The sequence below is a fragment of the Anguilla anguilla genome, chromosome 9, assembly GCF_013347855.1.
Source record: "Anguilla anguilla isolate fAngAng1 chromosome 9, fAngAng1.pri, whole genome shotgun sequence".
Classification (NCBI taxonomy): domain Eukaryota; kingdom Metazoa; phylum Chordata; class Actinopteri; order Anguilliformes; family Anguillidae; genus Anguilla; species Anguilla anguilla.
Window position 1 is genome coordinate 40,150,426 of NC_049209.1, and position 24,235 is coordinate 40,174,660.

The 24,235-nt window shown below is 40.5% G+C and overlaps 1 protein-coding gene across 2 annotated transcripts in view; it reads left to right on the forward strand.

The window, feature by feature from the left end:
- The window catches only part of LOC118235587 (rho GTPase-activating protein 42-like), a 92,808-nt gene that overhangs the window by 54,880 nt on the left and 13,693 nt on the right, over positions 1-24,235 (forward strand). Inside the window, exons 5-20 of one of the 2 annotated variants that reach the window (XM_035433070.1) lie at positions 2,071-2,172; positions 2,356-2,466; positions 4,682-4,786; positions 6,327-6,456; positions 7,921-8,021; positions 8,499-8,608; positions 10,012-10,068; positions 12,217-12,295; positions 13,805-13,844; positions 15,333-15,395; positions 15,733-15,807; positions 15,901-15,985; positions 17,491-17,549; positions 18,256-18,361; positions 20,126-20,285; positions 21,841-21,991. In XM_035433070.1, coding sequence (XP_035288961.1) covers positions 2,071-2,172; positions 2,356-2,466; positions 4,682-4,786; positions 6,327-6,456; positions 7,921-8,021; positions 8,499-8,608; positions 10,012-10,068; positions 12,217-12,295; positions 13,805-13,844; positions 15,333-15,395; positions 15,733-15,807; positions 15,901-15,985; positions 17,491-17,549; positions 18,256-18,361; positions 20,126-20,285; positions 21,841-21,991 — 1,534 coding nt within the window. The remainder of the gene's footprint in view (positions 1-2,070; positions 2,173-2,355; positions 2,467-4,681; positions 4,787-6,326; positions 6,457-7,920; positions 8,022-8,498; positions 8,609-10,011; positions 10,069-12,216; positions 12,296-13,804; positions 13,845-15,332; positions 15,396-15,732; positions 15,808-15,900; positions 15,986-17,490; positions 17,550-18,255; positions 18,362-20,125; positions 20,286-21,840; positions 21,992-24,235) is intronic. The other variant, XM_035433071.1, reaches the window with a different exon arrangement.

The window sequence follows — 24,235 nt, forward strand, 5'->3', positions numbered from 1 at the left end:
AAAGTCAACCATGCTGATGAGTAAAATGTATTGCTTTATTAAATACTAAACACCAATTAATATGCCTGGGTGCCAACCCTCTTGTTTTCCCTTTAGATGGCATTCTGTAAACAGAAAAAATAAGCCTGTTGTTTGCTATAGCTATAGCAAACAACATGGTCATAACTTACAACAGTTAGCCTTTGCTAATAATGCTCAGCATATTTGTTTTGAGGGCTGAATAGCTGTATAGAGGCATTGTTAACGTACCTTCGGCAGTGTTAGCATAGTGGCTCGTAGTGGCCTTCTTTGTTAGAATTAAATTAAATTAAATAAAAAATGCAATGGGTGAAAATTGGTTCTCGTAACTGGTGAGACAAATGAAACGCATGGACCTGTTTGATTTGATTTCTTCACGGTCGCACCGCACCAGAGTTTGTCACCATGGAGATTTCCCCGGTGCACCCCTGCGTCCACCCCACGGCAGCGACAGCTCTCATTCGGCATCACCACACGAGGTCATGGGAAAGGCTTTGTTTATGTCAAAACAGGAACACAAACAATCAGGATCCGGTTTCAGCCTCAGGTTCGAGAAGAAGACCTTTTCTCTGCTGGAGGTTCCGGGGACTTAAAAAAGAGGCAAAAGCGTGTGTTCTGTTGTTTCCTCCTTCCTGGCTTTTAAAAAAAATTTTTTTTTTAGTCAGTGGTAAGAAATCAAGTCATGCGTCGCTGAAAGACCAATGCGGTGTGAGTCTGGCTGCATGGAAACGAGGCTGACGTTTCGTTCCTGCTCAAGCAGAGCCTCATTAAACCCTGTGAGCAGAGCCAGGGAGAAATGTGATGGCCCCTCATCCCAGGATCCTTTTGTGTATTATTGCCGGTTGGCACAAGTTATGGGTTCCATCCACGGCCAACCCTGCTAAACTCAGCCAGGGGGGACAGCAGACAGCAGGTGTGCATTTCTAATAAAGGAGAGCAGTGACCAAGCAGGAAGAAGAGTCTGATGGGGACCACGTAAAGCCAGAATGTCTGTCAGCCTGGAATTATTATACCTCTACATTCTTGTTTTTCCCCCCACGTATTTTTAATCTTTTCACTTCAAATTTTCCATCAAGAACAGCTTGTGGTGTAGTAATTAGAAAACCTGACTTGTAAACCGAAGGTTATAGGTTCCCCACCACCCCCCCCCCCCCCCAAACACTGTTGCGCCCTTGAGCCAGGTGCTTATCTTGACCTGCTTCAGCGAGTGTCCAGCTAATGGATAACAGGTAAATTGCCTCACTTTGGGTAAGGTCGTCCAAGCTGAGAGCATGAATAATGTCATGTAATCAGCAGTGTGTTTGGGTCTTGGGGGGAATACAGAAAATTCCTGTACATAACCTTCACCTGAATGCTTCCCCAGTGGAGGATGCCATCACACTTTGTCCCCCAAGAAATCGGTTTTGTGGAAAAAGTTTCTAAACAAAAGTTGCACCCCAAATTGCACAAATGTATCAAGGGACCCCAGGCGAGGAACTGGAACTCTACTGCAGGAAGTGCCATCATCTCCTGGGAACAGTCATTCCCAGAGTTCTCTACTGCTATTCCCAATGACAGTATACACAAAGGCCCTCCTTCTTTCTTCCATTTCCCAGTGTGTGCTTGCTATAGAAATCATTTGAATATGGGTGTGTCCAGTGTGGAGTTATGCCCAAAATGGCTGTATTCCAGGGGTTTACTTTTATTATATTTACTGTATATGTGTGCACAGGTTGCTGAAGAGCATCAGAAAAAAGCAACACTGGAGTCATAGCTTTAGGCTGCCACCTAGTGGCTGTTTGGTCACACTATACCTGAGGCACAATCTCCATTCTCGCAGCCAGTGAATGACAATTTCTTTGCAGAGACAACCTCAGAGATTCTTAAAGTCTTCAAACTGGGATGCTCAGAGTACGAGCTTGTTTGTTTACAAGTGTGCTGTTTGTTTACAAGTGTGTCTTATATAATGTTTTATCTTTGAAGATTATGTACTTATCACTGTAATGAGAGTGCAGGAAATTCCAGGCCTGGTACAAAGTTGATTGATTTTTTTTTTTGTTTACTTTCTCAAAGGAAGGAAAGAAGAAATTTGACAAGGAAACTGAAAAGTACTATTCAGTTTTGGAGAAGCACCTTAATTTATCATCTAAAAAGAAAGAAGCTTTTTTACAAGAGGTAAGCTAATTTGGTTTTTCCTCCAGCAGATTTTTGAATGCTACAATATACCGCTCAAAGTACCCCATGACATTTCTCACAAAATAGTTCCGCTTCGATGCAATGTTGCCAATAACAGTTCAAAAGCCTTGGTCTGTGGGCTGTTTGCCTGTCACCCAGGTAACCAATCCTTCTGATTCTCAGGCAGATGCCCAGATTGACAAAGAGAGGCAGGTCTTTTATGATGCCTCCCTCGAGTATGTCTTCAAAATCCAGGAGGTTCAGGAAAAGAAGAAGTTTGAATTTGTTGAACCCGTAAGTTATGCCCTCACACATTGCATGCACACTATGTTTCCTCAAATCTGAATTTCAGAAAATAATTTAAATTAATTCCTCTGCATTGCATGGTTATACACTGAAATAGCATTTTAGCATTTAGTATTTTTGCTAAATTTCATTCAAATGCTTTTTAGCAATGTCATTACTTTGACCTATTGCATTCAGAAGTAAACTACAGGATTTGGAAGGTAAGAGCCTCTGACTCTGCTTATAAGGCCTGCATTTCTGAACAATGATAAGGTGCTTGGGCATGATGAGCTTGTTTACTTGTGTTATGATTTGCTAGTTGGAGAGCATCCTGTCTCTTTGGGGAGTTCCTATCCTGCAGAGCTCTAGATCGGGTCTTATTTTAGGGGGATTACAGCTCCTCCCAAGTACATCAGCATCTCAGGCATTGATGGTGTATGAACAGTGCACAGAAAGGCGACTTGAAGGGGAAAGGCACATTACCAACACATTGTGAAAAGCTTGCATTGGGCTGAATGAACTCTTGGCCCGGGTTAACTCTTGGCCTGCTCCCATCTGCCGCACTCTCCCCAAAAAGATTATAGCCTCTACCCACAAGAGGTGTGTTGCAGGAGCAGCTACGCTCTTTCATATCAGTTTTTAAAAAGGGTTGCTTTACCTCCTAAACAGACAGGGACAAACTTGCTTAAGAATCACATTTATTCTGTGTAAAAATCATCAGGCAGACAGAGCATTAATACATTAGGTGAGCACTACCTTTTTTATTCAATCTTTGGTTGATAGGTGGTGTTAACGTGTGCTGTTTTTGGGGTTTAGTACCACACTACCAAAGTCATTGCAACTTTTCTAGTTTTCTGTGCATGAAAATACTGTTGCATTTTAGGCCAGTGAAATGTAAAAACGCTCCTGCAGTTCCCTGAGAATTTTCAGTCAGATCGTGAAAGACGAATGTTACGGATATTGGTTAAGGTAGTTGTTTCAGTCCTGAAGTATTTCAGATGTAGTATTTGACCGAGGTCTAATCTTCGTTGCACAACCCCATCAATGAACTGACTGGGCAGAGAAGCAGTAAAGCTGAAGGCACATACAGCCCCCATATGTTCCACCTCTCCACATTCCAGTGACCTTGGTTCCTTTCCCTGTCACAGAGTCAACTTGTTACGGTAGCATGGTACCGTTCCTGGTTGTGGCCTGTTACATTTCAGTCCCATCTCTGCTCTACACAGTTATTGCATGAAAGCTACATCATGAGACCAGAAGAAATAAAACAGGACTGCTGTTTATGGATCCAAGTGCTTTTTAAATGCCTCTTCAGCTGTGAACTAATTTCCAGTAATGCCCCATTTTGGGGGTGGGGAGGGGTGTGGGTTGGGGGTCCCTGTGGCTCTGATAGGTCAGTGTTCTCAAGAGAAACCTGTAGTACAAGGTGTGGTACAAAGGCTAGTTACAGGCAGTTTTTTATAAGAGGCTTTTAAATGTCATCGAAAGGACATTTATTGGAATCCACCAGCTCCCGGATATTAGGGGGGCCAGAGCGTGAGAAGACGGCCAAGTGACTCTTTTAAAGGTCAACGTCCTGATTGTTTGCGTTGCTGGCGGCGACTGCACAGGGCCCCGAGACAATCCTGAAGAGGGAAGCCAAGTCAAACTTGAGAACGTGACGATGGCCAAGATAACCGCTAATAACAATGAAGACGTGAAGCCTTTTGTCTCATCTTTCTACCACGCGCTGGTTTATTGGTGTCTTTTGAAGTAGAAAATGCAGACTGCCAGTCTCAGTGTCTGTTTCTAGCAGTGGCGCAGGGTTGCTGATAGCTTCCCTCCACTCAAGAGATGTGTTCTCACACATGAGGTGTGAAGACGCATTTATGAATTTGTGGAAACGGGCGACAGTGCCATTTGTTCATATCGGAAACGACTACAGCCCAGCTAGCTCCATTAAAAGATGATTGAACTGCCTTGGTTGGGTGCTTACCCAATTTTCAAGGAACTGTGCTGTTTTCTAACTGTCACAAGCTTTGAAACCAGACATTTCTTTGCCTTTTATAAATTAATAGTATTGTTGTGCCTGGAAAGGTGCTACAGTGAGATTCGCAAGATGAACTATTAAGCACTTAGACCTCGACCAATCAGTCACGCCACTTTTACCATTAGCGGCCATGTTGTCTGCCGGTTGGCAGTGTCTAATTGATGTGCTTTCCCCCCCTTTTTTTCTTCCTTTCAGCTCCTGGCTTTCCTCCAGGGCCTGTTCACCTTTTACCATGAGGGCTACGAGCTGGCGCACGAATTTGAGCCCTACAAGCAACAGCTGCAGTTCAATTTACAGAACGTAAGAGCCTTCCTCTGTCCTCTTGCAGAGGTGGTGTGGGGTTAATGGCCTGTCAGGGATGGGCTAGGGGATAGGATTGAGATGGTTGTCATGGAGATGGAGGGTGGGATGGTGGCCCTGCCTCCCTTTTGACAAGCTGTGTGATTACATCAAAAAGGGGCAGGAACTGCTACTTCCATCCAGGAAAGAAAACATAAAATAATAATAATAATAATAAAAATAATAATAATAATAATAATAATAATAATAATAATAATAATAATAAAAATAAACCTTATTTGTATAGGACATTTCATACAAGTCGGTGCAATACAGAAGATAAAAAACATAGTAAAAGGAATAGATCAATGAAAAACAGGAAAATAAAAAAGAGAAACAACAGGACTGTGCAGTAACTTCTAAGAATAGGCAAGGCCAAAGAGATCAGTCTTGAGTTTACATTTAAACAACCGTACTGTTTCAGATTTTCTCTGATCTATAGAGAGGCTGTTCCAGAGTTTTGGAGCGTAGGAACAAAAGCAGCCTCCCCATAAGTCTTTGTCCTGGCATGTGGAATGGTGAACTGCAGAGGATCAGATGATCTGAGAGCTCTACTTAGGAACATATTTAGACAGTAAGTCAGAAATGTAATCAGGAGCAAGTCAAGCACTTTAACATCTATTCTAAATTGAACTGGGACCCAGTGCAGTGATTTTAATGTTAGAGTAATATGTGCTATTCTTCATTTTCTTGAGTACCCTGGCTGCAGAATTTTGTATAAATTCTTTTTTTTGGAGGCCAGAAAGTAGGGCATTGCAGTAATTCAGGAGGCTATAAATGCATGGATTCGTTTTTCAGTGTCATCCTGAGAGAGAAAAGAGCTGGCCTTAGCTTCAGTATGTTCTTGAGGTCTTAAAAGGCAGATTTTTGGGACATTTCTGATATGCCTCAAAACTCAGTTCACTGTCAAAAATAACACCTAAGTTAACAAGTTTGGCTCTTTGTCGGTTTACCCATAAGCTGTCTTAACAAAAAGCTGTGAAAAGAGGGCTCAAAGTCAAGTGCTGTTTCTGGAGGCTTCGTGTTTATGTGCATTTATTTTGACTTTATTGAGTTTCCTTGTAGCTCTGTGTCATGTACTGCAACTGGAGCTTTACAATCTGATCTCTCCTTGCCATATCAAGTTCACATACAAACTGTAATTCAGTCAGTTCTTGCATAATGAATCCTGTTGATAACAGTCCATGTATTATACACTGGAAAATGGCCAGTATTAAATTCATTCTGATAGAGTGCATTACTAACACCTTGTGGTGTCCTGTCACAGCTGTTAGGATTGAACTTACACTTGGCATCTTACTGTTGTGAAGCGCTTTTTGACAGCCCATCTATAAATGATGTCATACAACCAGTAAAGACGGCACATATTTTTTAGCTGATTGAAGATTTGAGCTGCAGTCAGCCATTACCCAGCCCAGGCTTGCTTCACTTAGACAGTGCGCAGCCCTGACTGAAATTAGGGTTTTGACATTTCCCTGTTTTTTCTGTCCGGTTCACAAAGACGAGGAACAACTTTGTCAGCACCAGACAGGAAGTGGAGAAGCTGATGAGGAGGATGAAGTCAGCGGACCAGGACTACAAAGCACCGGGGCAGTGGACCATGGAGGGTTTTCTGTACGTCCAGGAAAAGCGTAAGTTCTGCGCCTGCTCCCTCTGTGGTGGACGAATTGACCCATACGTTTAGTTTGTGATGCTCAATGACTGCTAGACCAGGTATATTTTTCCAGCAGTATTAAGGAATACAACCCTCTTGCCATACGTTATTCAAAGTTACTAACCTTCGTAGATTGAAGTTATTTTTGAGTCTGCTTGGCCTGCATTACTTCTACATTCATGCATTTAGCAGATGCTCTTCAGAGCAATTTGCAATTTTTTACTTACAATCCATTTATACAGTTGGAAAAATGGAAGCAAAGCAGTTACAGGTTTTACTGGGGCAATACAGGTATAAGGGATAGTTTGCTTTCTGGGTATTAGATACTCAGGAGTGTTTCTGATGACCTGCCCACTTCGGCATACTGTCTGCAGTCAGGAGTTCATGAGAAACGTCCGTATCTAAAACATCCTGAATGCACTAAAACACTGACCATATACTAAACCTGAAATAATTTTTTTTTTTTAACTCCAGGAAGTGAACTCTAATTTTGTGTATTTTCCCAAAGGTACAAGAGCATTGTCCCACCCAGTATTTGAACCTGAAATCTTAAAGATACAAACCCTCTTGCAGGTTCAAAGAGGACCTCTGTTGCAAGTCATCTTTGAACCTGCAACCAGTTCCCAGACTATTGACACTGCCACGGTTTTTGAAAGTGGCTCAATCATCTGTTGTTGTTTTCATCATTGGTGCTGTGTGATTTCAGCACTCGTGAAACTTTTACTCAAAAATTATTTCATATACACTCACCGGCCACTTCATTAGGTACCTGCTAGTACCGGGTGTGGTCTTCTGTTGCTGTAGCCCATCTGCTTCAAGGTTCGATGTGTTGTGTGTTCAGAGATGCTCTTCTGCATACCTCAGTTGAAACGAGTGGTTATTTGAGTTACTGTTGCCTTTCCATCAGCTCGAACCAGACTGGTCATTCTCCTCTGACCTCTGCCATCAACAAGGCATTTTCGCCCATTGAACTTCCACTCACTGGATATTTTCTCTTTTTTGGACCATCCTCTGTAAACCCTAGAGATGGTTGTGCATGGAAATCCCAGTAGGCTAGATCAGCAGTTTCTGAAATACTCAAACCAGCCCGTCTGGCACCAACAACCATGCCATGTTCAAAGTCACTGAAATCACCTTTCTTCCCCATTCTGATGCTTGGTTTGAACTTCAGCAGATCGTCTTGACCATGTCTACATTCCTAAATGCATTGAGTTGCTGCCATGTGATTAGCTGATTAGATATTTGCGTTAACGAGCAGTTGGACAGTTGTACCTAATGAAGTGGCCGGTGAGTGTATGTGTATGAATTCTGTCTTTGTCTTTGTCATGGATTTCATTTTAGCCGTAGCCCTAGAACCCAGTATTCCTGGAAAGGGAGTTGTGCTTTGGTGTGCTCTCTCTAGAGCTGTGGGGTTTTCATCTGCCGGTTTGTTATGTTCCAGGGCCGCTGGGGTGCACATGGATTCGCCACTACTGTACTTACGAGAAAGGGAGCAAGACGTTCACAATGAGTAACTCGGAAAATAAATCAGCTGGCAAGCAGGTACAGTCAAATTGCTCATTTGTATCATGTTTATTTGTATAGCATATCATTTTCCTAGTTTATGGATGCACAAGCTTAATACTATATCTAAATTCTGGGCACAAAATCAAGAAAATTTACAATTTGCTGCTACACAGGTCCAATTGATTACCTTACAAGGCTGGGTAATACTTTGATCCTACCTGGGTTTTTCTCAGAATGTACCCTGTATGTTACACAGCAAATGCCAGCTTTCTGTACTGTTTTTTTTTTTACACTTTTAACTCAAAACTTTATGATGAAGTGCATATGCCCTCTTGTCATCTCATTTTATTGTCATGTTTTCACATAAGTTCTATTTATAAGGAAAGCATTTGCACTTCTTCAGTGCCTGTCAGTTGTGTTATGGTGTGATTTTCAATCAGATGTACAGCCAAATATTGTATTCGCACCAGGGTGGCAATGAAAATATAGAGCATCTCTTCTCTCTTTCAATAGAATGGACTGGTCACAAGTCCACCCGAGATGTTCAAACTCAAGTCCTGCATTCGGAGGAAGACGGACTCTATTGACAAGCGATTCTGCTTTGACATCGAGGTGGTGGAGAGGTCTGTGGTCACTCTGCTCTCAGTATAGCCTATGTGTGGGCATTTTTTAAGGTTGCTCTGGATAAATGACTACAGTAAATGTGGTCACCTTAATTTCTGTATTTTAAAAATCATTTGGCCAGAATGCCTTAAAAAAGGGCGGTAGGCTCGATTATGGGTAGGTTCCCAGGCTGTGAGCTGGGGCCTGAGTGAATAAAAGTATTTTGCTTATTGTATATAATATACTTTCCTCTGTCATTATTACCAGTTAAATCAAATCTAGTCAAATACAATGTTCTTGTACTCAAATAGTGAATAGAAAATAGTGGCAATAGGCAAATTGGGATTATATCCATGCATTTTATTTTGACTTGCTATGTTCTCTCTACCTTAGATGTGACTTAATATCAACTGTGCATTTTCAATAGGAAAAGAATAAATCCAGTAAATATTGGAAATATTTTCCTACTATGTCAATTGGTGTGATATGTATCATAATAGAAGAATATATACAGCAGTGGTGTCAAACTCGTGCCATGGAGGGCCGTGTGTATGCAGGTTTTCATTCCAACCAATTAATGCTGCCTTAATTGAGTCCAATTACTCATTCAGCCATATGCGTTTAACTGCATTGAAGCACAGAATATAAGAAAATTTTTATTTAGACAATGCGGGTCACCATAGACGTCGGGTCACCATTGTGCACAAACCTGCATCCCTAATTCAGCAAATAATTTAACTAATTATATAATCAAGATCTGAGGCTGGAATGAAAACCTGCATACACACGGCCCTCCATGGCACGAGTTTGACACCACTGATATACAGTATAGCCCAATTTGATTTAACTTTGATATATTCTTTTTTACACACAGTGACTCGTAAAGTGCATTTGATGATAAGTGGGATTGTGCTGTGCAATAATGGTCTGTCCTCTAACAGTTTGTACATTGACATCCATGAGTGCTGCTTGCTTGTCTGCTCTCTGCCTATCACTTCTGATGTACACGCTAGTACAGACACGAGTGATCAAATCTCTGAATTGTCTATTTTAAATACACACACACACACACAGACAGACACACTCACACTCGCATGACACGTGTTATAAGTCAACTCGACACCGTTACATTGTGATTGCCACTAGACGCAGAGGCACTTAATGCAAGTCAAAGCTTTTTTCAGCAGAAAAAGGCCACGGTTTTAGCTGTTTGATCTGCCTTTCAGAGGAAAGCACGCCCTGTTTTGATAGGATAGCACTTATCAGCGATAGAGCAGGAAAGTGCTGCAGATTAAACGGTACAGACGACATCATTGGTGTGTTGCCGCTTGCATGAATCCAGTGTGCCCCCTTGTGTACTGTTTTTCAGTCGCAAGCAATTTTATCTGTCTCTCCCTTTCCCTTTTTTCCATATTTAATGTAGAAATGCCATCTGTCACGGAACTCTTTTCAGACCTCTGAAAATTTTCTGTAAAGTCCGGTATGTGACCAGCATTGTCGCACATTTTTTTATTTCATTTTTATTTTTTGCACGCGTGTAGCCTGCTAGTGTAAGCACTCACTGATCACGCCCCAAGCAAACCTCCACGCTCTGGCTTCTGGCTCTCTGGTTGATATTCAAAGTGCATGCCTTATTGATTTTCGTGGAGATAATCCGCACACGCTCTTTAACCGTTAGTGTAATGCACTGGCTTTGATGTTGCTTGTGATACAGACAGGCTGTTTGGGAAGATGCGTCTGACTCAATTGTCAGGCTGTTTTGGAAAGATCACAAAGTGGCAGAGAAGACCCACCAAGCATTCTGAATGGTTAATTTCTCACAAATATTTGGTGTGTGTGATTAGTTTTTTTGTTTGTTTTTTTACAGTGAGGATGGAGGTGGAGGTAGAGGGGTAGTACCAAAAGGGGTGTCTTTCAGACTAAGATTAGTGGAGGTTTCACACAGAAAAAAGTTTACTCATTTTAACCCTAAATGTATGGGTGTGTTGGGGGCCTACATAAATATATGCCACAGACATATATTGGTTTATACTTTATGGCCCCCCATGACTGGATGCATCTTAAGCAGCAGCAGTCGATTCAGAAAGCATCTCACAGTAGGAGGACTGGTCTAGGGTCTGATTTCCCCAGTCTATCATAACCTGAGCAAACGTGCAAAACAGATCCTAGATCAGGGCTTTTAATCATGAAGCGTCTCCGAATATGAATGCGAATCTAGGATCCGTGTGAGCTGTCTAAGTCCATTATGAGCTGAAATGCAAAATTGACCCTCAATCAGCATCCTTACTGTGAGATGCTTTAGGTATACAGGCCCAGGTGGCTTCTGGGAGGTTTCTTAGCTGTCCAGCCAGTTATTTGCCATGTTCTCTAAATGGCAATGACCGACGCGGATCAAGCTGATAAGGCACTTGCGTCACAGCGAAGATCACTTTGCATGTTCCCTGCTGAGTAGAGAACACAGGCCACACTTTATTTGAAAAGGCTGTAATTATTTGACGACATACACGGCTGTCAGCTGAAATGACTCTTCCGCTGCACAGTGTAATTTAAATAGAGTGCAGCTGGAAAGCAGGAGATTTCAGACTCTGACACTGACATGCTTGTGTGGTTAATTGCCCTCCTAGTACCTATACCGCCCCATGAGACATCTGCTGCTGAACAAGCTGCACTGTGACAGGAGATTGTAGGACATAAAGCCAGAACTCATGTCATCACAGCAGGGAAATGTACGTGGAACTCACAGCCAAGGTGGCATAGCAGGTGCTTCTGTTTCCTCTAAGAAACCCACGGGGCCATCGGCCCCTTCTGAAAAGAGTTTTCTGGTTTTACAACAGGAGGAGGAGACACTTGTGCCTGTACTGCTTGAGTTCCTCAGTGTATACAAGGCCCGTCCACTGGTCTTGCTAGAAATGTGATGCTTTGAAGTTAAGACTGCCATTACAGTAGTTCACTTTGAGCACCTCTGGTGTGACTGAGGATGGAAGGTTTTTGGTCGAATCACATCACGAGGGTGAATGGTCATCTTAAATATGGCACTCTAATGCAAGGGCCACAATTTTCAAACCAGGTGGAGGGTATCATAGTGTCATCGTGGGTTTAACAGCACCTGACCAGTTGAACCCAAGGACATAGGGACCGTGACAGGAAGGCTGGGATACTAATTGGAAAGGGCAGCCATTTTATCTCATGACCAAAATAAAATTTTTAAAAATGTAAAAACATGAATCTGAGCAACCAGGTGGTGGGGAATATGGGCACTGGATGTGATGTATGCTTAAGTACAGTCACATCCAGACCTGGGTCAGATGTGCATTTGAAATACTTTAACCTTATGGACAGATAAATTTTCTGCAGAATAATATTCTAAGACTAAAGACACACTTGCTTTCACCAATATTCAGAACAAAATTCCTCTTTCATACGATTGTACTTTTTGGTTACCAGCATGTTTTGTTGAATACTCTCATGGATCCGCAGGAGCTTCTCGAGCTTCTGAAGAGATACTGTATTTCAGATATGAATTTTACCCAGGTCTAAGCACACTTTAATTTTATTGTTTGTGGGTTTTTGTTTTTGTGGAGTGACTAAGAAAATTCTAGAAAATCTAAAAGTCATTTCTCTCTCCCAGGCATGGCATCATCACCCTGCAGGCCCTGTCTGAGTCTAACAGGCGGCTCTGGCTCGAGGCCATGGATGGCAAGGAGCCGGTAAGGAAGCGTTTACCCTCAAACTGCCGCCAGATAAAATGCCTGTTGAGCCTTTGTGTCCCCGGAGGTTTTGTACCATGCCTGGTTGTTTTGAGATGGGTAAAGATCCAAAACAATCAGAGCATCCACTTTTAAAAATCTCTTCTAAAATTAATGTCTTTCTTATTTTAACTGTTGTTATATCTTAAGTCTTTTTTGCATAAATCTAAGCAAGGTTTAAAGGTTTAAGGAAGTGTAAGAAGGATTTATGGAAACATTTACTCTCACAGTGCCAATAAATAACCATTTAGCCAACAAATAGCCAAAAAATATTGTTGGAACTTGTGTAGCCTCTGTGTTCCTCTATGCCTTTGATGACAGGGTCTTTGCTGTAATTGCATGGGCCACTGCTGTCATATCCCACAGTGGTCTATATGAATAGGTCAACATAATTTTAAAACATCCTTTCTTACAAGACTATGAGAACATATAATGAATGAGAATTGGCCATTCAGCCCGTGTAGGTGGCCAGGCTGAGCACTGCATCAAGCATGGATTTGAACAAAGGTCTCTTCAGAAAACCAAAACCAAAAAAAGTACCAAAAATGTATATCATTTGTTTATTGTAATTGCTGGTTATTTTATGTATTTATTTTTACAGTTCATTTTGCCATTTTCTTTAATATAAAATGTGGTGTTTTCATCATACAGGATATCACTGGTGGGTATTGATGCTTTTCTTGACAGTGGACAAGCACTGATAATATTGTGTATTTCAGATGGATAGTGATTTTAGTGCCCGGCAAAAGGATCTGGTAATCCAGGCTTCTTTGCATTGTGTTTTTAAAATGGGTTTAGGGGTTTGCAGTGCAAAAAAAAAGAATGCAGTGGGGTGGTATTGTTTTAACACATAATATAGTGGAGTGGAATGGAGACTCTCTGTTTGTCTGTGTTGATTGCAATATACAGTATATTGAAAAATAATTTTCTTTGATGACTTCACTAATGGTGGGTGTTTTTTTTTTTTTTTTTTCAACTATCACTCATCTGTCTAACTGAAAAAACATCAATTTTCCTTGGTTATTATCAGACCTGAGTCAAATACAACTTTGAAATACTTAAAAAATTTGAAAAAGCATTCCTGCAGCGAACTTCTGGAAAATGTAACATTAACAAAAACATACAATAACATTAATTTTATTTGTGATATTAACGGAAATACGTCTATGTTTATTATTGTCAGTAATCAGCAGGAATTGTACTGGTGTTTATCTGGGTTCAAGTATTTCAAGTATATGTTTTGATACAGTTCTGATTAATATGCCTTTGTTCAACAGGCCTTTCCTAGTGGAGGCTTAGAGTTGGATAGATGTGTGGTATGGGGTCAGGATTGGCAAGGGTTGCTCTGCACAGTGTTAGGATTGAAACAGTGGTGGTTGTGATAAATACATAACATTCTCTCCTTAAACCTCTAAACACGTCATAAGCTGTCAATACAGGATCTGTAACTGTCATTTTCCATTTCTCCAGATATACACCCTTCCGGCTCTTCTGAGCAAGAAAGAAGAGAGTAAGTTTACTTTTTTAGCCACTTATCCTGTTTGTATTGGTATTGTCGGGAAAAGGAAAAAACAAAAATGCATATATGACAATAATTATTCACAGAAACAATGTGCTCATTCAAAATGTGCTCGTGCAAGCATTTCAGTCACGAGACCATGATTGGTACTCCTTATAGAAATATGGTAAAGATCAACACTAAGAAGAAACACCTGAGGGCTGCCAGCGAGTTCATTTAATCAGACCAATTAAGAACAGGCCTCATTATTCAGTTATCAATAAATACATGAGCCACAGCCACATGCTAACCTATAGATATATCATTATTCAATTATCATCAATGAATGACTGCTACACACTCACACAGTGCAGAAAATTTAGGAAAAAAACAGGTATACAGGTATGATAGAAATGACTTGAAGAGTCATTCTTTTATTGATTAAAGGCTTAGACATCGATTATATGGAACAATAACCAGTAATTTAAGAAATAAGAGGCTTGCATTGCCCAGTGAACCACATGCATTAGGTTATACTGGCATGCTGCACAGGGCTTGTTGACTCTGGACTAACTCTATTATCAGTTGTTTATAGCTGTTACTTCAGAATCAAAGGACACCCTCAAAATTCTCTGTCACCCAGAGATTATGCCAGAGGTTATCTTGGTGGGTACTCAGGCACAGACCTTGAGATCAACCATCCAGACCATATTAGGATCAGTGACGTTATTCAGCTGGAGGAAGTTGGCATTTGTTAAATGAGTTCCCTGCAATTTGATTGTCTCTTCCTAGTTTTAGCCTACACTGTGTTATAGGTCAGTGGTTGAGAGATCTTGTATAATGTACTTAAGTCCCACCTACTCAAGTTTGTGATTTGTCAAAAGAGATTGTTGATTTATTAGGAAATCACATCCCCAGATTTTGAGTAAATAAGTTAAATAAGTCCACCGGAATTTGGGCAGATGCAGATCACATCAGTGTCTGCTCAACCTCTTATAGAACAACATATTTAAACGCAGGACATCAGAACATACAATTTGTGTAGGGCCCCACAGGTCATCTCTGTACTGCCTGTGGTGGTGTTTGACATTTTATCAAAGATGCAACACCAGAAACTATTTTATGTTCTATTCTATCGTGGTTTCAATTACATGGCATTACATTCAATGACTTTACATTCATCTAGCAGGTGCTCTTATCTCAAGTTACATACAACTGGAAGTACATCCTCATGAATTATATGATCAACAGTGCTAGGCCTGACCATGAACACTCCCAGAACAGCAAGTGTATACGTAATCACTATTTCACAAACCTAGATCCCTAACACTAATCATAAATCAAAAACAGAGGAACATCCAGTACCACAAAAGACCAGAACTAATTACTTTAGATAGTAGTGTTTGTGGATGGAGTTAGGACGGGAGCCAAGGTGCAGTCAGTTTTCACCTTTTGACAGTGACAAGTTTCTCTGTCTCTCTCTCTTTCTCTGTTCTGCAGTGTTTCTGAATGAGGCCGGTTTCAATTTTGTGAGAAAGTGCATTCATCTAGTGGAGTTGAGGGGTGAGTTGTCCTCTGCCAGTCCTTCAACCTCCCTTCATTCTCCTTTGTGGTGGGCAATTTGGCTGGACCATCGACTCAGGAGACTATGCTGGCCATTTAGATACAACATAATAATTATCTTTGCAGTTTAAACACTTTGTTAAGGTGTGAATAGTGTCAGTTAACACTGTCCCATACTGAGCATCAGAAATTCAAGTCTCATATGTGTTTCTACTAAACTGCACTCTGGTGAAGATGTAAAATATATGAACTGAAGCTGGGTTGAACAGAAGTGTATAAACAGTCAATGCATGTGCGTGTGTGGGTGGGTGTTTGTGTTTTTATATTTTATGTACAGGAATTAACACCATGGGGCTCTACAGAATAGGAGGCGTGAACTCCAAAGTTCAGAGGCTCATGACCTCTGTGTTCGGTAAGGGAAACCTGTCATTTATGCTCATCAAAATGCACATTATGCCATACTGTAAGTTCACCCCATTTTACATTATTTTTCTCCCCCGTCAAGCTGCAAAAGCTCCCACAGACATGGACCTGGATCCAGACACGTGGGATAACAAGACCATCACCAGCGGCTTGAAGAATTACCTTAGGTCAGCTTGCCCTCACACGTCACACACATCCAACCATGTAATTCACCCATTACCAGCTAGCAAGGCTCCTTGAGGGCACTAATGTCCAATCTGTCCTGTCTAATGCACCTTGCATTGTAACATGGCCACATCGGTAAAGCAATTTCTTTGTATTTTTCCAAACGCATAGCTGACTAGTTAATTGACAGGCTGGCCATGCACTGAACCAGCATGTGAAACTTTCAGTTGTTGGTTTTTTAAGGTAAATAATAAAGCAATACATGTAATAAGTGCAGGAAATGTTGAGCAAGAGTAAACTTATAGGTGAACAGTGAAATAATATATTTTGGTAGGTAAGTATCATGCAGAAGAGCCAGCTGTAAGATAAATTTATTCATCATTTATGTAGCAGTCTTGCAGAATTTAGGATCCATTACACAAAGTGTGCAACTCATAATTACAATTCACAGAGAATAATAACAAATAGACATTCAATCACAAGAAACATTATTATAAACAAAATGTAGCTGTTTGTTTGAATGGTGAGTGATTCTTTCTTCCATGCTGAATTCTGTCCACACCTCCTCCTTTCCTCTTCTCATGTCCCACCTCTTGTACATCTGTATTTTCTTGCCTGGCATTCTCATTTCCCTTAATAAGAACTTGAGTTGCTCCGCATGCTTGTAGGGGAGAACCCAAATTGTCACGTGACAATGGTAAGGTAGAGTGGTCCCAAGGCATGTGAAGAGCAGGTGTCTGAGAGCTACACATGAATTGAACATAACTATATAAATTAAACTAGGATTCATTACCTGAAAGGAGATTTTTTTTTCCCCTAATCATGCGTACTCCTCAAAAAAAATAAAAATACTGGTTTTCAATGAGTGGTTGATTAGGTTCACTGAGCTGTTGAAATCTACTGAATTGAATGCTGATCCAAATTTGCTGTTCTGTTCTGAATCACTTCGGGAAGAAAAGTATAGATGTTATGCTAAAAAAGATGTTATGCCCTTTAAACAAACAAATAAATATGATGTGCTTGATTAGTAGCGCTTCTTTGTTATTCGGATGAATAATCTTAATCAAAATTGAAATTCAGCTCAAACTCACCACCAGAAAACGAATGACTGAATAAAGCTTTAAGTTCACTCAGGGATTCCTTTATATGCTGTTTGAGCACAAATACACTAACAGAACTTGAACCTCTGAGGCCTGAATTTATGGTCACACTAACAAGCCAGAAAGAAAGGTTGTGTCGCTGTGTCTGGCCAATTAATTGAAGCTAATACCATGAGCATTTTTTATATTGTTTCACTGACCATCAGTGTTTTTATACTCCGCAGCGCAGCACCTCTGTTATGCGTCTACAATAAAAAATTTAAAAATCAAGCTGAAACTAATTTATGCAGTTAATGTGTTATTGTAAGGATTTGGCCCCAGGTAAAGGTGCCTGGTCCACACCGAAATTCTCTAATGTTAAAACGGTGCATTGCCTTCACCTTTTTCCCTTGTTTTTGTTTCACCAGATGCCTCGCAGAGCCTCTCATGACGTACCGGCATCACAAAGACTTCATAATGGCAGTCAGTAAGTAGTGAAACGCCAGTTTCAGGAGAACGAGCGCTGGCATTGGACAGACGCCCCGGGGAGGACATCGTTAACGGCGCAGATTTACGCCTCGTTTCCTCCAGCTGTCAGTCTGCTTGCCATTTAAAACCTCATAATATTTTCATTTTCCCTTCCTAATGTACTTCCCAGATGTACATCATGGCTCAGATCAATAACAAGTGCTCATCACAAATCTTATCCATCCCTAGGAAAGTAAACAAAGGCCTAACAGCAGCAGAATTTTAAATAGTTTCCCCTCCCCATATTTAAATTTGGTCAAATGGAATTGAAGTTTCATGTATTTAGTAACTGGGGCAACTGTATGTGATGATTTTATTTCTACTTCAAATGCTAGTTCAAATTTTCCTTTACTGTTACTCTTTAGAAAATATCTTAGCCAGTCTCAATTTGCTTTAGCAAATAAATAGCTGTTTGTATATAAATTCTACTCTATGCTAAATGTAAAATGCCTGTGTCCATCTAAAGTTGGTAAAGACACATATGAAATTAAAAATCAATGTATGGTAACAGAACATTGTCATGTTAAGAGTTAAAGAATTTCCAGTACGTATCTTATTTAAATCTGGCCAAATCATCAGATGTGCAAACATTCTCTCTCACCCTAAAGTGGTGGCTTCCTTTGAGGCATGATTTCCATGTTAAAGCCTGATGTTTTATATCTCAGAGTCAGATGATCAGAACTACAGGGTCCAAGCTGTCCACGCCTTGGTCCACAAGCTGCCCGACAAGAACAAGGAGATGCTGGACATCCTGATTAAACACCTGGTCACGTAGGTGTTCTTCAAACATGTGTGCTTTCATCACTTGGCTATCAAGTTTCATCGGGGGAAAAAAGGACACAGTTGGTCAACATTTCAGTACAGCGTAGTGGTTAGGGAATGGGATTCGGAGGCCAAAAGGTTACTAAAATTCTGTGCAAATGCCAAATGGGGTGTTGCTGTTGTACTTTGAGCAAGGTAAATGAAAGGTGCAGCCGAACCTGAGGGATACTAATGCTTTGGGAATGGAGGTTACTGTTTTTGCAACTTTCACTGATGTCAAAATATATTTTAAGGATATGAATTCTTTCTTGATTTGGTTTGCTCTTGGTTTGTTATCTTACATGAAAACATGAAAAAATTGCATTTTCATTACAAGAAATGACATTTTGTAGTTGAAGGCCTTTCCATTTATATTTAGTGCTTGTGTTTTTGCATCAGTACATTCAACTAGCATGTAAGAACGCTAACCTAATGTAAGGTAATAGAGATGATAATAGTAATAATCAGTAATAATAAGCTGTGATAAAATTTACTTGGTTTGGTGTGGTTTTGTATGATGCTTCCAGTTCCATACCCCATATTGGTTGACTGGCCAGTCTGTAACTCTGTGGTTTGTATTGCAGGAGTCGTACTGTATTATAGTCAAAGCTCTAATATACGAGGCACACTAGTTACCCTTTTCTTCACTGCCCTTACATGTGCCTCATCCTGTGATTGCTCAGCAGACAGGTGCTGGCCCTTGGTACAAACATTCTTTATTCCCTTTAATTTTTGGACTTGCAAACACTGGGAATTATGAACTTGATATCCCATTAATGTCCTGCGGCCCCTAACATCGCCTGCCTTTGTTGTGGGATCAGTGGATGAGGAGGTGCTGACGGACGGGTGGCTGGGTGCCAGAACGGATCTCTACAGTCAGGGGTTGGGCTTTGTCTTCATTGATAATGTTATTAATAACTTATGAATACGTCCGGTGGTGTAAAATGACCTGCGGGTTAAGTGAGCATGAATTATTGACTGGTTGACGGAGGTTCCCATTTGCAGGATCCTTCTGAATTAAAGGTTAAATACCTCTTTGCTCAGCTTGCAGGAGGAGGTCCAGGCATGAATGAAGCGCAGACATATTACTGCTCTATGCAGGAGGGGCTGTAATTGCATTCAGACCCATGATAAGAGGATGAAACATCTCCAGGGCTTGAGAATGTGCAGGTTATGTGATGACCTTTAAGAGATAATCAAAGGAAAGAAACTTGCTACCTGTGTTTCCTGGTGTTGTTAATACGTTTTTTCAAGCTTGTTTGGTTTTTGTATAAAACGTTTTATTTTTTCTGTCATTTTTATTTATTTTGCTTACTTTATCTAATTTGTATAATTTGTATTTGCATATTTCTATAGAAATTTGTGTTTTCAGATTTGTGTTTTAAACACAATTAATAAAAAATAATAAGGAAAAATGCAACAAATAAGAACTTCAAAGATAAAATCTGAAAAATAGCATCAACAAAGCAAAAGTCAAGCTTCAAAGCTTAAAAAAAAGACCCCTACTTCTTGCCCCCTGTTTTGTTTAACCTAGACTCTGTAAAAGTCAGGAGAGCCTTGCCCAAAGAACTAAAGTTGCACTTGCAGGGGGATAACAGACAGTCACAGGCATGTGAGTGTTCTCAAGTTTAGACTGATGTTAGACTTTAGAGAGTTCCTTGGTTTGGCCAGACTGTCATGTGACATTTTGACCCAGTAGTAACTCTGGTAACATTGTTTATTTTTTGCAAACAGGGTGTCCAAGCATAGCCAGATGAACCTGATGACTGTGTCAAACCTGGGAGTGATCTTTGGCCCCACGCTCATGCGCTCCCAGGAGGAGACCGTGGCAGCCATGATGAACATCAAGTTCCAGAACATTGTGGTGGAGATCCTCATCGAAAACTATGAGAAGGCAAGAGAGCCTGGAAATGAACCCACACTAGACCCCAGAGTTCAACACTGCAGCCTTGTTAGTCACTGTAAACTTGGATGATAGTGTAGCTTGCAGCATTACAGGATACATGCCAGGACCAATGAAAACACAGAAATGGGTCATTTATTGCTTGTCAGTGCATGTAATTGTTTGACAGGTCAGGTACTAGCTACAGAGAGACTGGTGTGTTGAAGTCCAAGCTTGATGCATTGCTGGATACTCTGTGTGCATAAGTTCATGAACCTAGATCAAGGATTCCCAACCCTGTTGCTGGAGATCTACCATCCTGTATGTGTTCACTCCAACCCTAACAATGCACACTACATTCAACAGCTAGAGATCTCGTTGAGGTGCTAATTAATACAATCAAATTCAAATACAAGCCAAATTAAGATTGAAATGAAAACCTACAGGATTATAGATCTCGGGAGCAGGGTTAGGCAGCCCTGGTCTAGATGAATGGTCTTTTCTAATCATAAGAATTATGATGTTTCCATGTTTTTATTATTAAGTACTGTAGCAATGATAGGCATGGTTATGCTTGTTGTGTATGTGTTCCATTCAATGGAAATGACCATTCTATGAGAATGGTCATTTCCATTGAATGGCATTAATTTATTAGATTCTTTCATCCAGAGAGACTTGCTCTCACACCTGGGGCAAATAAATGTTTGTTTTGGATTCAAATTCTTTTCTACGCTTACTGGTTCCAATGTCTGGTGTATTGGAACCAATTAAATACTCTCAAAAAGTGCAAATACCGCTTTCTGGTCATATTGGCAGCCTCAGTTACACCAGGCAAGATCAGTAGAGTACAGAAAAGTATTTGAATCCAAGAAAAATACGCATTTGACCCAGGTCTGCTTGCAATGTAGGAGAAACATACAGGCATTTACTTGTGTGCAATATAATGTGTGCAATAGTGCCTGCCCTGGCTAACATTCAGAACAGCGAGTAAAGATGCAGGATTACATTTAACTTGTAATCCTAGGTCAGGCTTTTGCAGTATGACAACAGTGTGGAGACAGGGATATTTATGTGGGTTGCAAAAGAGCACAGGCAAAATAATGACCTCGTTAATGTAATTTATACCTGACAAAGAATAAATACTGAAAAATAAATGTTATATCAGATATAGACAGCAGGTGGCACTGTGTGCATGCAAGTTATGCACTGTAAGTTATGTTCAGAGGCTTTTAGGAGATCAGGTGAAGATGGCTGTTGAAAATCTTCACCTAATCAGTATAAGAATTAATTAATACCTGTTTCTTTTTCACCATAAAAAAATCTTAAACCAAAAAGTTATATGAATTAATATTAGTTTTTTCCCTTGTGTAAAAATAAAAACCAAAAACATTTTGGTGATTGAATTCCCCAAAATTAAGATGGATCAGGATTTATTGATTTTATTTATTTTTAAACTTTATGTGTATCAATATTTTCATCCTTAGTCTAAAAAGCGTATTGTACTCATTCATTAATTAAGCTAGAGAAATATATGAACGTGTGGCAATGTGTCCCTCCTCCCTCACAGATTTTTAAGGAAGCCCCAGATCCCAATGTTCCCCTGCCTCAGCCACAGCCCCGCTCCAGTTCCCGCCGCAGTAAGGCCATCTGCCTGTCTACAGGGCCCAGGAAACCCAGGGGCCTGTACACACCCACCCTGTGCCTGGCTGACGCGGACAGTGAGTCTCTCTGTACCTATAGCACGCGCACACACACGCATACACACGCACACGCATGCACATACACACACACATACACACACAGTCCCATACTGCTATCCTTATGAGGACTTCCCATTGACAACATTCATTCCGTAACCTCTAACCCTAACCCTAACCCCAAACACTACATGCCTAACCTTAACCCTAACCTTAACCTAATTGTAACCGTAACCCTAAGTCCTAACCCTAAAACAGCCTCTTGACCTTATGGGGACCAGCAAAAGGTCCCCACAAAGATAAATTTTCCTCATCTTTCTATACTTGTGGGGACATTTGATTCCCACAAAGATAGTATTACAAGTTCATGCTTGCTCGCACACACGCACATGCACACGCACGCACATACACACACACATACACACACACGCTCGCATGCACATATTGTACTGTATACACACACCCCCAGCTTGTGCCTGAATGACACAGAATGTGAACCCAGTTTTCGCAATTGTCAGTCTTGTGAGTCAGCGGTATCTCACAGCTGTGGCAAAATGTGTGTCCAACTCAATTTAGGTAATTTCTTGACTACAGTCTGGAGAGCGCCTGCAGTGCACTTGTAAAAGAGGGTGGTTTACTTGGCATAAATTACCTGTAGGTAGGATGGTTTGGTTGAATTAAGGCCAATTGGTTCAACTTCTTTTTTTCCCTTTAATACTACCGTATCAAGGTCATAGCAACGGGCAGTCTCGTCTCATATTCTTGTCCAGGAAATGCCACGTCCATTTCTTTCCCTTCAACAAAGCTTCCTCAGACAAATGATGTTGTCAGGATGGTCTACAAACTAGAGGAAGATGTTTCATGCATTAGCTTTTAGTTTGTGTATTTTTTTCTTAGCTGGATATGGACCTTAGGCATTGATTTATTATGTGTACTTCTTCCTTTTTTATTATAATTTATATTAGGCCTACTGAAACCTTTTTATATACTGAACTATTTTTTTACAGACTAAGCAACACAGTAAATATCCTCCTCTTCAGTTATATTTCAAAGATGTCCTTGTGATGCACTGCAGCCGGCAGGTCCATCTCAGTCAACCAAACCTGTACAAAACCCGAAGAAGCAACATAATTATGCGTTATTAATATCAAGCTCCGGTGCAAACTGGAATGCATCGCTTCCATTCATGAGAAAGCTCAAAATTATGAAAAAGAGTATGTCTGAGCACAATTGCTAAAGAAAACAGTTTGGGGGGAAAAAAGTGTGTAAGTGAAATAGTCGTATTGAAACACAAGCACAAGATGCACTCAAAAAAGCCATAGCAGTTTTCAGTGGATGAAAACACTTAATCACTGTGTGTTATTGGAAAACAGTGCTGAGCAGCACCCACCTACAGTGTAACACTGTTAGACAGGAGACATGCTGAAATGCAACCAAAACAAATAAACAATTGGCGAGATTCTTATAAAACGGTGTAACGGATTAGAGCAGAGGAAACACATTTCGCCCGCAGCATGTTCTGCGATTGGAATTTCCTGCAAGGTCGAAAAACACGTTGCCTCTAATCTGTACTATGTTTGTATACACATATTTGCAATATAAGACATTATAGCAGTATTTGTGTTCTTTTGTGTTGTACACACAGTTGAGTGCATCTCTGTGTATTCCTGGTACGGCAGGAATGAACTCCACTTAAAATTAACTCCGCACTACATTCTGATATAAAGAAAGAAAAAAAACCTTTACAAAAGATACTGGGTTGCTGGAAAGGGCACATAGTTGAAAAAACAGTTTTGGTGACATCCCGCTTGCTACTAGTTTAGTTATGTGCTCATTTAACCAAAGGTCTATGGCTACAAAATAAGAATAGTTTATAAGTAGGTTAGCAGTAATGTAAGTAACAATTCTAATCGTTAAAATGGTGTACAGTCAGTTATACTTGATTCCCTGTTTTTTATTTGAATTTTTGAGGGTCAACTTTACATCCAACAAATGCATGTGTTAAACTATTTTATTTGTGTAGAGACTTTCTCTCTTAGCATCCATCAGTCTTTGGTGATCACCGGTTACCGCATATGGCCAACATTTTTATGTGTGCATTAGTAAGAGCACCAGCATAGCACAATGTTTAAAGGATGGTTGCAAACTGCAACCAAAACTTTTCTGGGTTGGTTAATTGCATCATCAGAATCCAGATGTCATTGACACACCCTCTTTGAACCTCTCCAATCTATGGTGATGAGAACAGGTTTCTTGCACAGACAA